The sequence below is a fragment of the Sorex fumeus genome, unplaced genomic scaffold (assembly GCF_029834395.1).
Source record: "Sorex fumeus unplaced genomic scaffold, SorFum_2.1 ptg000053l, whole genome shotgun sequence".
Classification (NCBI taxonomy): Eukaryota; Metazoa; Chordata; class Mammalia; order Eulipotyphla; family Soricidae; genus Sorex; species Sorex fumeus.
This window is the reverse complement of record NW_026606110.1, coordinates 2,065,452-2,078,175: the sequence shown is the minus strand read 5'-3', so window position 1 is coordinate 2,078,175 and position 12,724 is coordinate 2,065,452. Positions and strand designations below refer to the sequence as shown.

General features: G+C 37.6%; 1 protein-coding gene across 5 annotated transcripts in view; it reads right to left on the bottom strand.

Moving 5' to 3' along the window:
* The window catches only part of VPS13B (vacuolar protein sorting 13 homolog B), a 667,453-nt gene that overhangs the window by 364,499 nt on the left and 290,230 nt on the right, over positions 1 to 12,724 (bottom strand). For all 5 annotated transcript variants that reach the window (XR_008793959.1, XM_056124953.1, XM_056124949.1 and 2 more), the window contains exons 21-22: positions 11,386 to 11,513; positions 242 to 476 (exon numbers count right to left, since the gene is read on the bottom strand). Coding sequence is in view for 4 of the 5 variants with exons in the window: in XM_056124953.1 (XP_055980928.1) it covers positions 242 to 476; positions 11,386 to 11,513 (363 nt within the window). In the remaining variant the exon portion in view is untranslated. The remainder of the gene's footprint in view (positions 1 to 241; positions 477 to 11,385; positions 11,514 to 12,724) is intronic.

The following is a 12,724-nucleotide window of genomic DNA, read 5'->3' as shown; positions in this document are numbered from 1 at the left end:
GTGACTATACAATATTGAATACAATTTTTATACATTTCTCTTATGTATGAATCTGATTAAAAGGTATACACATCAATAAATAATAACAGTTCTTTATTTTGTAAAGAAATTTCAGATCATATTTGTACGTACCTTTGCTCATTTTCATGTGATCTCCCAATAAGGAATACTAATTTACATATGCACTGGTATATTAAAAAAGAAAACTGAAAATGAAAGAGAAAGAATGTCTAAAAAGTACCTTCTTCGAGGATAGGCCGTGGAATGGAAAACGGGATTTCCTGCAGCGGATCCATGCACTTGTGGCCAGCACTAAGAATTTTTATTTGAGGCAAACAGAGGACAAGGGTTCCAGGCATGCTGGTCTGTCCATGGTACCAGCTTCTTACTGTTCCAGGAATGTCACCAGATACAATTGTACTTGGGGAGGGCAGGCTACCATTGGGAATGAACACACAACATGACTGTACTTCAAGCTAGAAAAGAAAAGCAGAATGAAAATATTTGAATCAGACTACATGGGGACCAACATACCCTCAAGTACGATGAAAGAGAACTGAGCCAAAAAATAAAACATTCCACCCATATGTCTATGGGAGTTACTTTTACTAAAAGAACAGAGCAAGAGCCGAAAAGGTGTTTCTTGCAATAAATTTGATTAAAAGGGCACAGTACATAAGATGAAAACATATCTGCCTTTCCACAGTTCTTTCCAAGAAACATGATGGAGTAAAAAAATGTGCTGGCAAAAAAGCTGAGAAAATTTTCCTTCTTTTGCAGTTCATTAGATTTTGTTAACACCAGCTATGGCCTTATAACTGACTAGCACTTTATTGCTTTTACTTAATAAAAGAAAACACAAATACTGGTTCTATGTGAACTTAGTTCCTTCATTTTTTACAAGATAGGCAAAATTATAGCTCTAAATAAACATTAAAGGAGACCTTGTATTTATACTTTTCAAAAATATGAATGTATACCAAGACTCATACATACACATATGTGTTTATATATGTACACACACATGCACGCACGCACACACGCACACGCACACACACACATATGAGAGAGAGAGAGAGACGGGGAAGGCAGTAGATAGTAATGAGAAACAGAGGACTTAAAAATCTGTTCTTATTTTTATCATACTTAAAATTATTAGCTTGTGATTTTTAAAATCATCTGAAGTTGTGATGGTCCCCTTCCCTAAATGTATTGCAGCTTCCAGGCTCTTAGAGATTTAAAATAAGATTTAAAATAAGCAAATCCAAATCAAAAACTGAAATCATAATTTCTTAATTATTCTCAATGTTGATTAAAGTTTATTATTTGAGTTGGCTCTTATAAGGTGAACATTCTGTACCTGGTTATTAGGTTATCCAACCAACCTAAAGTACTTGGATTGTTTGTTTAAGAACATCTGAAACATTAATTTAGCATGACTTAAATAATTTATATAATATAAATATATTTTTAATCTCTTAATTTTCTATAGCATATTTAACATACAAAAATTTGGTAGATGCATGGATATTCTGGCAAATTATATTACCAAAAAATCCACTTTATAAAAAATAACTAAAGTTACAGTAAATCCCTTCTCCTGGGGCTAATGTTCTTTAGTAAGGACATAAAGAAAAATCTAAGCAACTTGGAATTTCTCCATACAATAATTTACCATTCTAGTAAAGAAGAAAATTTATTCATTTTTGCTAAAACACCTCTGTGCATGAACAAACTAATTAATTTAGTAAAGAAAAATAAAATAAAAATCTAAGTGAGAATAAAAGACAAACTATCAGTGAAAAATAAACCACTAATTTTATCTTACAGCATAGATCATTTAATTGTATAAAATTCATTTATTTGATATCTTTTTGATAAAGATATGTTTCTTATGTTTTCTTTTTCCATAAGAAAAGTGTATGTTGTCTTAAATTTGTTTAATGTTTTTTAAAACATTTACCCTGATTCCTTGGTGATATTCAGTTAAACAAATTAAAATGGTACATTGAAAACATGTTATTTGATGTTAGTTAGACTTAGAGGTTAATGGTATACTGTAAAACGCTTTGAGCAACGGGAGACAAATATGTACATACGTCTTGAGAACTAGAAACTGTGCCAAAATTTCCAAATTTCACAACATATTCCAGAATTATGCTAATCCAGCAGTAAATTATTTCACCAAATCAAAATGACCCAAACAAGGATGCTGCCTATAAGTAGTTTGAGATATATAACAACTCTAAACAATAAATTACTAAAACATGATAGGTTGTAAGGATTCCTTCAGTGATAAGAACCAAAACATACTCAATCCAAAATGCTCAAACTTATAACGCTACAGCTATTATATATATACAAAAACTATCATATAAATCTTTTTACACTTTTTAAATAACTGTTAAACTGTATGTATAAAATTGTGGTTTTAATGTAAAATGGTGAGTGATTTATGTACGTGAATATAAATCCACAGCAGTAAATTTTGCATTAATGTAAGGATCTGACAATCCAAGGGAAAGAAAATGAAGTAATCTGCCAGTAAGAAGTCCTCAAAACGGGGGTCAGATCATGTTCATGGAAACCATCTGGTTGGGACCCTCTGAGCCACACCAAACACAAACGATCTTTTAAAAAAATATCCTCTTCATTAATGCATCACAGCTGCATGGAGTGTTACTTCATTTTTCCATGGCAACATCCTTTCTGTTTCAGGGATCTTATTTCAGTTTTGGTAGCAACATGTTCCTTCGCCAATATTGAACACATTCATGTGTTAAAGAGAAGGGATTATTACACATTCTTGAAGTAGAACCACCTATATTTTGATTCCTCTTAGGTCACGGGCTACATATCTAAGTATCATATCCTGAGGATAAGCCAGTAAAGTAGAAATTATGTGAAATTCTAATTTTAATAAATGAAAAGACGGTCATGCATTTCTTCCAAAAATTCCAAGTTCATGTGCCATGTGAAAAGATACAAGCTATTGTGTACCACCCATAAACGAGGTTTGGTAAACTTAGATTTCTCTGTTTCAAGCCCACCATCTGTGATAAACTCAGCTAAAGATGTCCAGATATGCTTTATGTATACACTGATCCAAGCAGCTTAGTTAGCCTCTGGTCCATCATATAAAATACTAAATACATGCTTTCAAATTTGGAAACACAGTAACTGTACTTTTAAACAAATGACCCTATTTCCAATTCCTAGACAATATGTTTCTCTTTCTCTATTACTTGCAAAAGTGATAATTGAATTTGGTAAATTGTCTACAGAATGAAATGTTCTTTCAAATGCATGTGTTTTATTCTTCAGGAAACAGTTTCCAATAAAAAATGAAAATGAAGAAGCATTGCAGATTCTTATTCACTTTTTTCTTTTTTATTCATGCATTCTTTAATATCTACCCTGAACTGAGCTGGAATTCAGGAGTAAAGAGACAAAAGACAGTTCCAGCACTTTAAAACATGGAAACAGAAGGTTTTTAAATACTAGAGGCCTTACAAAATTCTCACTAAACATAGGCTCTAAAATGTCCTATGTTGCTATTTTTGCATTCTCTACATTCTCCATACATAATATAGTAGTAGGTACTAATTATTAAATGAACAATGGTTTTATTAGCACCAGATAAACTAATGATTTAAATAACTATTGAATGCACACTTTTCACCCTATTTTTTGTGAGAGGTAAACTGTTGAAATAATAGTAAAACTAACTTGTCAGCCAGATGGGTCCAACTCCAGCTGGGGAAGCTCTGACAAGTTATTTAATCTGCCCATGACTTAGGTTTCCTCATCTGTAAATGAAGGAAAATCCACATGGACATAAATGTGTTACCATATGAACTTCCACCTAAATGCCTACTAACTAAATAAATGCAATGAATGTCTACTGATGCCAAATTCATAATATAATAGCTCATGATTTACAAAGATGCTTAGTTCTTTGAAAGTCGTATTGCTGTAATTTAACTATGTATATAAAGACCAACAAAATATGCACTATTTCATTGATAAAACACTAAATATAAAAGCTACCACCCAAATCACAGTTTTCCTACTCTACAAATTCTCCAACGTTATGAAAATTTGCAGATGGAAACATACGCAAATTAAGGGCATTTGATTATAAAACTCAAAAGTGAACTTCGGTTGTCTTCTCTTTCAGAATGATGATATCAACCTCCATACTTCTCCCATAAATATCTGTCATGAAAAGAAACTCCCAGGATTCTTCCTTCTTACAAACTACCATGTAATTGCTGCCACTTTCTCAGTAACCATAAAGAAAAATATGGTCCTCTTTGCAAAAGTGAACTATACAGGCTGGATGGTTTCTTTCATTTAATTCTGGAGAGAACCCAGGGAGTTCACTGCACGTGATGACATCAGGGCTGACACAGTAGGATCACTACATTTACTGGTCATGTTTTGCAGGAAGCTTCCTGAAAGAGAACTCCATTGTCAGAGGTTCCTAGAGTAGATAATACCACCCACTGGGGGATGCTGGAGCAATCCAGGGAGGGTGGTGGCAGATCTGGGAGGAACTGGGGTGTCACTTTCTGTTTGTTGCTTTAAAAAGGTAAATTTCCTGGGGTTGGGGAGGCACTGGGTGATTATTTTTTTTCCATGAAAATGGGGCAGTCGGGCAGATAAATCTGGGGAATTCTGGTCTAGATCAACTGGTTTATGGAACGTGAGACACTTTGACACACTCATCAAAATCTCACAGAATTCTGGAAGGAGATCCCTAGAGGGTAATGGAGCATAAATGACAAAAGGAGACCGAAATGCTTGGCACAGCAATGAAGAGTCTGTTACTATCCTGTCTACTTGGAAGACTTCAGAAACTATAAAACCGGCCTGGGGCCAAGGAACATCACACCTGCAAGGACAGCTTGTGAATCCTTGGGAGTGGTCCTCAGGGCCCCCAAGCACAGCTAGGGAATCCCCCATCCCCCGGCAAATTCATTCAGGAAAAGCCACTGACCAGCAACATGATCTTCAACATGAAAGACAAGAAACTGATTTGGGAAAATCCAGGGCAATGCTCTCCTTCATAAATGCATTCCAGACCATAGTTTTTCTCCTTTGTCAACTGCATGAATCTGCCAATCTCGAAGAATTCTGGAATTAAAATGCAGCTTTTGGAAATTTAATAAATAGATAGGAACTTTGCTGCCTTGTATATAGAAAAAAAGCAGGAGGAGGGAGGAGGGAAAAAAACAATTGAATTTCTGGTACTCTATTGTGGAGAATGCTTCCAAAGCAAGTTCTTAATTTGAAAACTATTCAAGACTTCATATGTTACTATAAAATAATTCGTTACAATGAAGCGTAGAAGTTATTTTTTCCTACCAAAGTCCAAAAAGGTTACAGCAAATATTGTTTAAGTCTTTATGAGATATGAGTCTTTCGATCTTAAGTAAAAAATAATAAGGTTAGCAAACATCAACTTTGGCTCTAAAATCAACTTTCCAGAAACTCTCATTCCAAACACACTTACTTGTTCAAACTTCCACTAAAAGATTAATCCTTTGATGGCTTTAAGTTATGATGTTCTGTTTTATCTGATGACAACTTTAGTTGCCTGTTTTATATTTTGCATCATAAAATGTTTTGAAAGGTGGACACTTCTTTTTAAAGAAGTCAGAATTTGGGGCTTACATTTTAATCATTTAATCATAATCTAGCTTTATCCTTAAACTTTTCCAGGATACATTAACATCTGGAAATATCTAAATATATAGTTTATATTATAGTACATGGCTTAGATGAGGGGTAAGACTAACAACATTCTTTGATCATATTCAAGATAACCTGTACAAACACAAGAGTTTTAGCACTCCTTGCTAACTACATGCTCATGTAGGGTCAATAAGCTTAGTCATAAAAACATAAAATTCTATAATTAAAAATAAAGATGGAACACACATACTTTAAATTAAAAAAAATTTTAAGTTGTGAATATCTGAATCTCAACTACTTCATAATTATTTTTAAGATTAAGCTCACTGCGGCTGGAGCAATAGCACAGCATGTAGGGCATTTGCCTTTCACACGGCCAACCCGGGTTCAAAAGATTCCCAGCATCCCATATGGTCAAAAGAAACCCATGAGAATGTGAGAAATAAAAGTAACCTTAAATATTATTTGTCCTACTTTTGGACAAACTGGCAGGCTACCGAATGTAACCTGCCCACACGGCAGAGTCTGGCACACTCCCCGTGGCGTATCCAATATGCCAAATACCAGTAAAATGAAGGGTCTCATTCTCCTAACTCTGAAAGAGCCTTGAATGTGGCATTTTTTTAAAAAAACCTCAGGGCTAGGACGAAGGAGACATTACTGGGGCCTGCTCGAGGCAATCGACGAATAACAGGATGGTTGTTGTGTTGTGAACAGACTCATACTGCAGATAAGTAAAGTGTATAGTGAGCATCTATAATTTGACTTTGCTGACCAATGGCTCCCTGAAACTCTACATTCCCTCAGTTCTCATACATTCCCTGGATTTTCCTCATATACACCTTATTCAGGGGCATTTTCTCCCCTGCCAACTACTTTAGAAATTGCATTCTTGTTTTGCTGGATTTGGGGGGGGGGGCGGGGGAAGGGGTCATTGTGGTTTCCAATACAATAATGGGGTAGAGTTCTGTGCATAGCACAACCCAGCACACCCCCTCCCTGCAGGCTCTGCTTTCACTGCCTGAGGGTTCTTTCCGCTGTACCTGCTTTCTCTGAATAACCCATTCTCCTGGTTTTAGCAACTCGCAGATGATTCCGAAAATCATATGTCTATTATGAACCTTTCTCTTAATCTCCAGATAAAAACATCTAACAGTCTCATACCAGGAAATCTCACACACATGCACATTTAAAATACAGGTATAAATTCAAACTCCTCATTTGTTCCTGAAACAGAAAAACTATCCCAAACTGAACCCGAACACCACTCAATCTCTTTTTCTTTATACCCCAATTCCATTAGTCAATGGGTCTCGATGATTTTACCTTACATTTCTCAAAGACAGCTGTCTAACTGGTTCCACGGTCTAGTTTTAAGACTGCTGTATAATTTATATTCTTCAGTTGTTTAAAGCAACAAGATCAATCTAGTTCCTGCAATGAAGTAGCTAAAAGCAGAAAAGGATAGTCTGCTACAAAACTCTCATACACCTCCTTGTTAGCTTACAAATATCAAAAAGCTCCCTTATTGTCACTTAGAATCTTAAATTTCAAGATTTTCCCAGAACTGTCAAATTCATATAACCTAATGCCATAATGGAATAATCTTTTAGAGTTAAAGATAAAAAAGCAAAATTATTATTTCTTTTTTTTTGTTTTTGGTTTTAGGTTGGTGTTTGTTTGGGAGTCACACATGCACCCATTATTATTCCCTCTTTGTTGCTGTTGTTGTTGGTTGTGTGGGGACCACACCCAACTATGCTTAGCGTTTCCTCCTAGCTCTACACTCAAGGACAACTCCTGGTGGAGCTGGAGGGAACCATATGGGATGTCGGGGATTGAGCCTAGATCAGTTGAGAGCAATGCAGCACCCTCGCAACTGAACTTCTGAGAAGTTCAACATGGAGCTGGAGGAGTTCTATAAAGAAGACCACACCTTCTACAAGATCTTTGTTGGTGATTTTAATCCAAGATAGGACCGAGAAGATCAGCCAAAGAACTCCACATCAGGACCCATGGCCTAGAATTGGACGAACAGGGTGAGAGACTGTCTGAGTTCATCATGTCAACCAAGACCATCCATGGCAACTAACAGTTGCAGAAGGCTGAATTTAAACGTTGGACATGGGAGTCTCCCGGTGGACGGTTCCATAACGATATTAAGCACATCATATTCCATTGATGGTTTTGCCTGACAGATGTTGCTGTTGTCCCAAAATTCCAAACGGGATCAGACCACCGTCTCCTTCATGAAAAATTCTACTTCACAGAGTGGGGAGAAAAGGCTGCAAAGTTTAAGAAGAGAACTCCCAGAACGACCACCAACTGGGAGCTCTTTGGCACTACTGCAACAACATGGAAAGATGCCATTGTTGAGATGCTGTTGTTGACAACACTGACAAAGAATATGATCGACTGGTTCAGCACCTCCAAGATTGTGCAAGGAACGCTGAGAGAGATAGCCACAAAAAAAGCCTGTCTTCAAAAACTCTTACGCTTATTAGCCAACCATTCTCAATGCAAGCCTCAGGCAACCACAAGCGAACATCGAGCTCGCAAAGCAGTGCAGAGAAGTGAAGGAAGAGCTCAAAGAGAGAAGAGCAGCAGTGCTAGCAGATGCGGCAGAAACCAGGAAAAGCATTCGCAATGCCCAGCTGTCCTTCGCCAACTACAAGACCAAGATGACTGCCCTCCGACATCCTGATGGATCTATCACATCTTCCAGAAGGGCAATAGAGAAGATTATCCGTGACTTCTACTGGGATCTCTTTGATAGCCAAGTTCACCTGCCCACATACCAAATTCCGCAGGATGGATATGTCATTCCCAACGTTCTCCCTTCTGAAATCCGAAACGCCATTTGGTCGGTAAAGAAGCAAACAGCACAAGGCCCAGACAAGGTCAGACACGAACACCTGAAGAACCTGCCATTGGTATTCATCAATACACTGGCTCAGCTCTTCACACGCTACATGTCTGAATGCAAGGTTCCATCCCAGTGGAAAATCAGCAGGACTGTACTACTGTACAAGAAGGGAGACATCCAAGACATTGGCAACTATCACTCAATCTGCCTATTGTCTGTCTTCTACAAGCTGTTCACTCGAGTCATCCTGAATAAGATTGGTAGAACATTAGATGAAGGACAACCATGCAGCAAGCTGGGTTCCACAAAGGATTCAGCACCATCGACCTTATCCACACAATAATCAAGCTCATTGAGATTTCTCGGGAGTTCGAGATGCTGCTCTAACATTCACTGATTTAAAGAAGGTCTTTGATTCTGTTGAGACAGAAGCAGTCATCGAAGCCCTAGCCAAACAGGTTGTTCAAACTCAATACATCAGGATCCTCCGTGAGCTGTATTACTGATTCACTACCAGCATCTCACCATTCTACAAAGAAGTGATCATCTATGAGAGGATGGATGATCCCCTCAAGATCTCATCCCCTCAAGAGAGGGGTTCGGCAGGGTGATACCATTTCACCAAAACTCTTCAGTGCCACCCTTGAGAACATCATGCGATGACTGGAATGGGAAGGAATGGGAGTGAAGATAGATGGTCGGCAACTATACCACCTCCGCTTTGCTGATGACATCGTTCTAATAACACCAAACATTAGCCAAGCAGCACAAATGCTGGCCAACTTCGACCATGAGTGTGGAAAGGTCAGACTACAGCTGAATCTCACGAAGACAATGTTTATGAGAAACAATCTCATTCCTGACGTTCCATTCGCTCTCAATGGAATGAGCATCTCCGAATGCAACAGTTATGTGTACTTAGGTCGAGAAGTTAACATGATGAATGACCTGGCACCCGAGCTGTGCAGGAGGAAGAGAGCGGCTTGGAATGCCTTCAAGAACGTCGAAGAAATAGCTAAGAGGATGAAGAACCTCCAGCTACGAGCACATCTCTTCGATTCCACTGTTCTTCCTGCATTAACATACGCCTCAGAGACCTGAGCCCTACGAAAACAGGATGAGAACGCTATTCGGGTCTCCCAAAGAGGAATGGAATGAGCTATACTTGGAGTATCATACTTCACTCAAATGAGTGAAAGAATCCGGAGTTCCGACCTCCATTGACGGTCAAGAATCAGGGACGCTGTATCATTTGCCAAGGCATCGAATATCAGATGGGCTGGACACGTAATAAGATTTGAAGACGACAGCTGGACTAGAGATGTTACTGACTGGATTTCACGGGACATTAAAAGACTGCGTGGCCGCCCACCTACAAGATGGTCAAAGTTCTTCGTCAAGACCCTGAACAAGGGCTGGAGCAATGGCACAGTGGGTAGGGCGTTTACCTTGCACACGGCCGACCTAGGTTCAATCCCTGTCATCCCATATAGTCCCCCAAGCACCGTCAGGAATAGTTCCTGAGTGCAGAGCCAGGAATAACCCCTGAGCATCGCTGGGTGTGACCCAAAAAGCAAAAAAAAAAAAAAAAAAAAAAAAAGACCCTCGATTGGTTCGAGGCTCTTCGTGTTCCTAGAATGAGCAAACGTCATTGGGCTACACTAGCACGTGACAGGGTCGAATGGAGACGTTACTGGCACCCGCTCGAGCAAATCGATGAGTAATGGGATGTCAAGTGATCAAGTAACTCAACTACCGGGATTTAAATAAATATAATTTGCAAATCACCTTCTGCCGGTAGAAAGAACTTTGTCTCTTTCCTTTTTTCTTTCTTCTTTCTTGTGAAGCAGAAAGAAGATTTAATTTAAACTTACACAGATGTGAGGGGAGAGAAAGGGACCAAGCACATATTCAAAAGAAAACACAGGCTTTTCCCTGGTGGATAAAGCTCAGGGATACTGAGGGGCAAGTGAGACCCATATTCCAGGGAGAACACAGGCTTGGAGAGGAAGAAAACACTTTCTTTTGTAATGTTCTGTGTCTTAAACAGAAATTGAATGCTTGTACCTACAATTATCGGAGAGCCCGGCAAGCTACCGAGAGTATTCGATATGCCAGACACAGTAACAACAAAAGTCTCCAATGGAGACGTTACTGGGCCCGCTCGAGCAATTCGATGATCAACGGGAGGGCCTTTACTTTTACTTTTTAAGACTGAAGTTCTACAAAGATGCCTCGGCTATCAGCCATTGACATATTATTGAAAGAGGAGAAATTCTATAAAACTTATTTTTATTTAATTCCTACGAGATCAGGTAAACATTTAATTGTGTATTTTTATTAGATAAAACATGATCTGGAAGAAGGTTAGTTCAGCAAGATTAAATACGTGTGCTTTAAAAATGCATGCTAAGAAAATGTAAGCGAAAAGTAAATAGCTATAACCATTTTCATATTTAATACATGATTTGGCGGGGAAAATAATTTAATTCCAAGTTAGCCCTTATCACAATATTGAGTCATGACTATGATTTTAATTTGCATTTATTATCTTTTAAAGCATATTTAAAAGAAACAAAAAGTGAGATGAATTTTTTAATTCGAGGAGTATATTAAAATGTGCATATCTTCTGTTTGGAAGATCGAGTATTTTATATCACTGTAATAGCTATACACAAAGTATACCAACAATTCTTATCAAAATTATGAAACAGATAACTATGAGTGTTATCATGAGAAAATTTTTACCAATAGTAAAAATGTTCAAGATTTAAAAGTATGATAATATTAAAACCATAGTATTCCTGACTTAAACTCACCTGCAGTGTGAGACTCTTTACTGCATTCCATACAACTCCAATGAATTCCTTCATTCTTTCTTCAGGACTTCTACAGCCTTCAGACAGACTCAGCATCGTCTTCACAGGAACTGACAATGGTCTGGACTCTTGAGTGCGAAAAGAGCAAATTATTTAACAGAAACTGTACGATGTAGTTAACGCAAAGTAATCGGAACATATTTTCAAGATTACTCCGTGCCTTGCTTAAAATTAAACAATCTCCAGATACTCAATTAATCACACTCATCTGTGATATACAGAGAAATAAAACCAGGGAATGCAGAGTGAGGACAAACCCTTGGCCTTTGGTTACAAAACTGGGGCTGGCAAGCAGTAGGGAGTACAGGGAGAGGGAAAGGAAGAGCCAGACATCAGGACAAAGACAGCGAGTCTTCAACACCTTGGTACTGTAAAGGTACAGGAACTGGCTATTAAAACATGAACATTAACAACAATCATAACCATGTTCTCTAAAACAATGGAGCATTCCACATTAGTCTGCAAAATATTTCATTAGTATAATTTTTATCTTACAGAACTATTTATTTTTAAAGAAAAAAATTTTAAATATGTTAAGTCAGGAAAGCATGGGTTGGTCTTGTCAGAGACTGGGCTGTGAGCTGGATCAGTGGAAGGGCCTACACAACAATTGAATGCATGGTTGTTTTTATTTTGTAAAATTTCATTAAAGTACAATCTCAATGGGGAAAACAGAAACAAAATGCTAAGCAATTTATCTGTCCATCAAAAAAAGAAATAGTTGACACTGTAATACCTGCAAAGCAAGATTATAATTTCATCACCTTTTTAAATGGAACAATTAAAGATATGACAATGTATTTACATGATAAATTGTGAGGTAAAAAAATACTGTACTGTGATCCAAAGGTGTTATAAGAAGAGTGTAGTCTACTCCCATTTGTTTATTTTTGTTTCTGTTGGAAACAAAAACAATGGAATGATATTACTGAGAGCACCGTTGAGGTCCAAATCCTCGAGCACTCTGTCTATATTTTCCTCACTATTTTCGAAGGATTCTGACTAATTCCAAGATCTGTTATCAAAGATGATTTGATTTTGTGTAAGGTGTGATATACAGGTCATTTCTTTATTTTTTTTCCATGTAACTACCCAGTTCCCTCAATGCATTTGGTCAAAGGATTATCTTCACCCCACTTCATGGATCTGGCTCTTTTTATCATAAATTAGCTGCCTATAGCTGCCTATATATGGAAGTTTATCACTGGGTTCTCTATTCTAACCCATTAAGACTGTCGCGTATTTGTTTTTCTAACACATAGAAAAAAAAACATGGCAG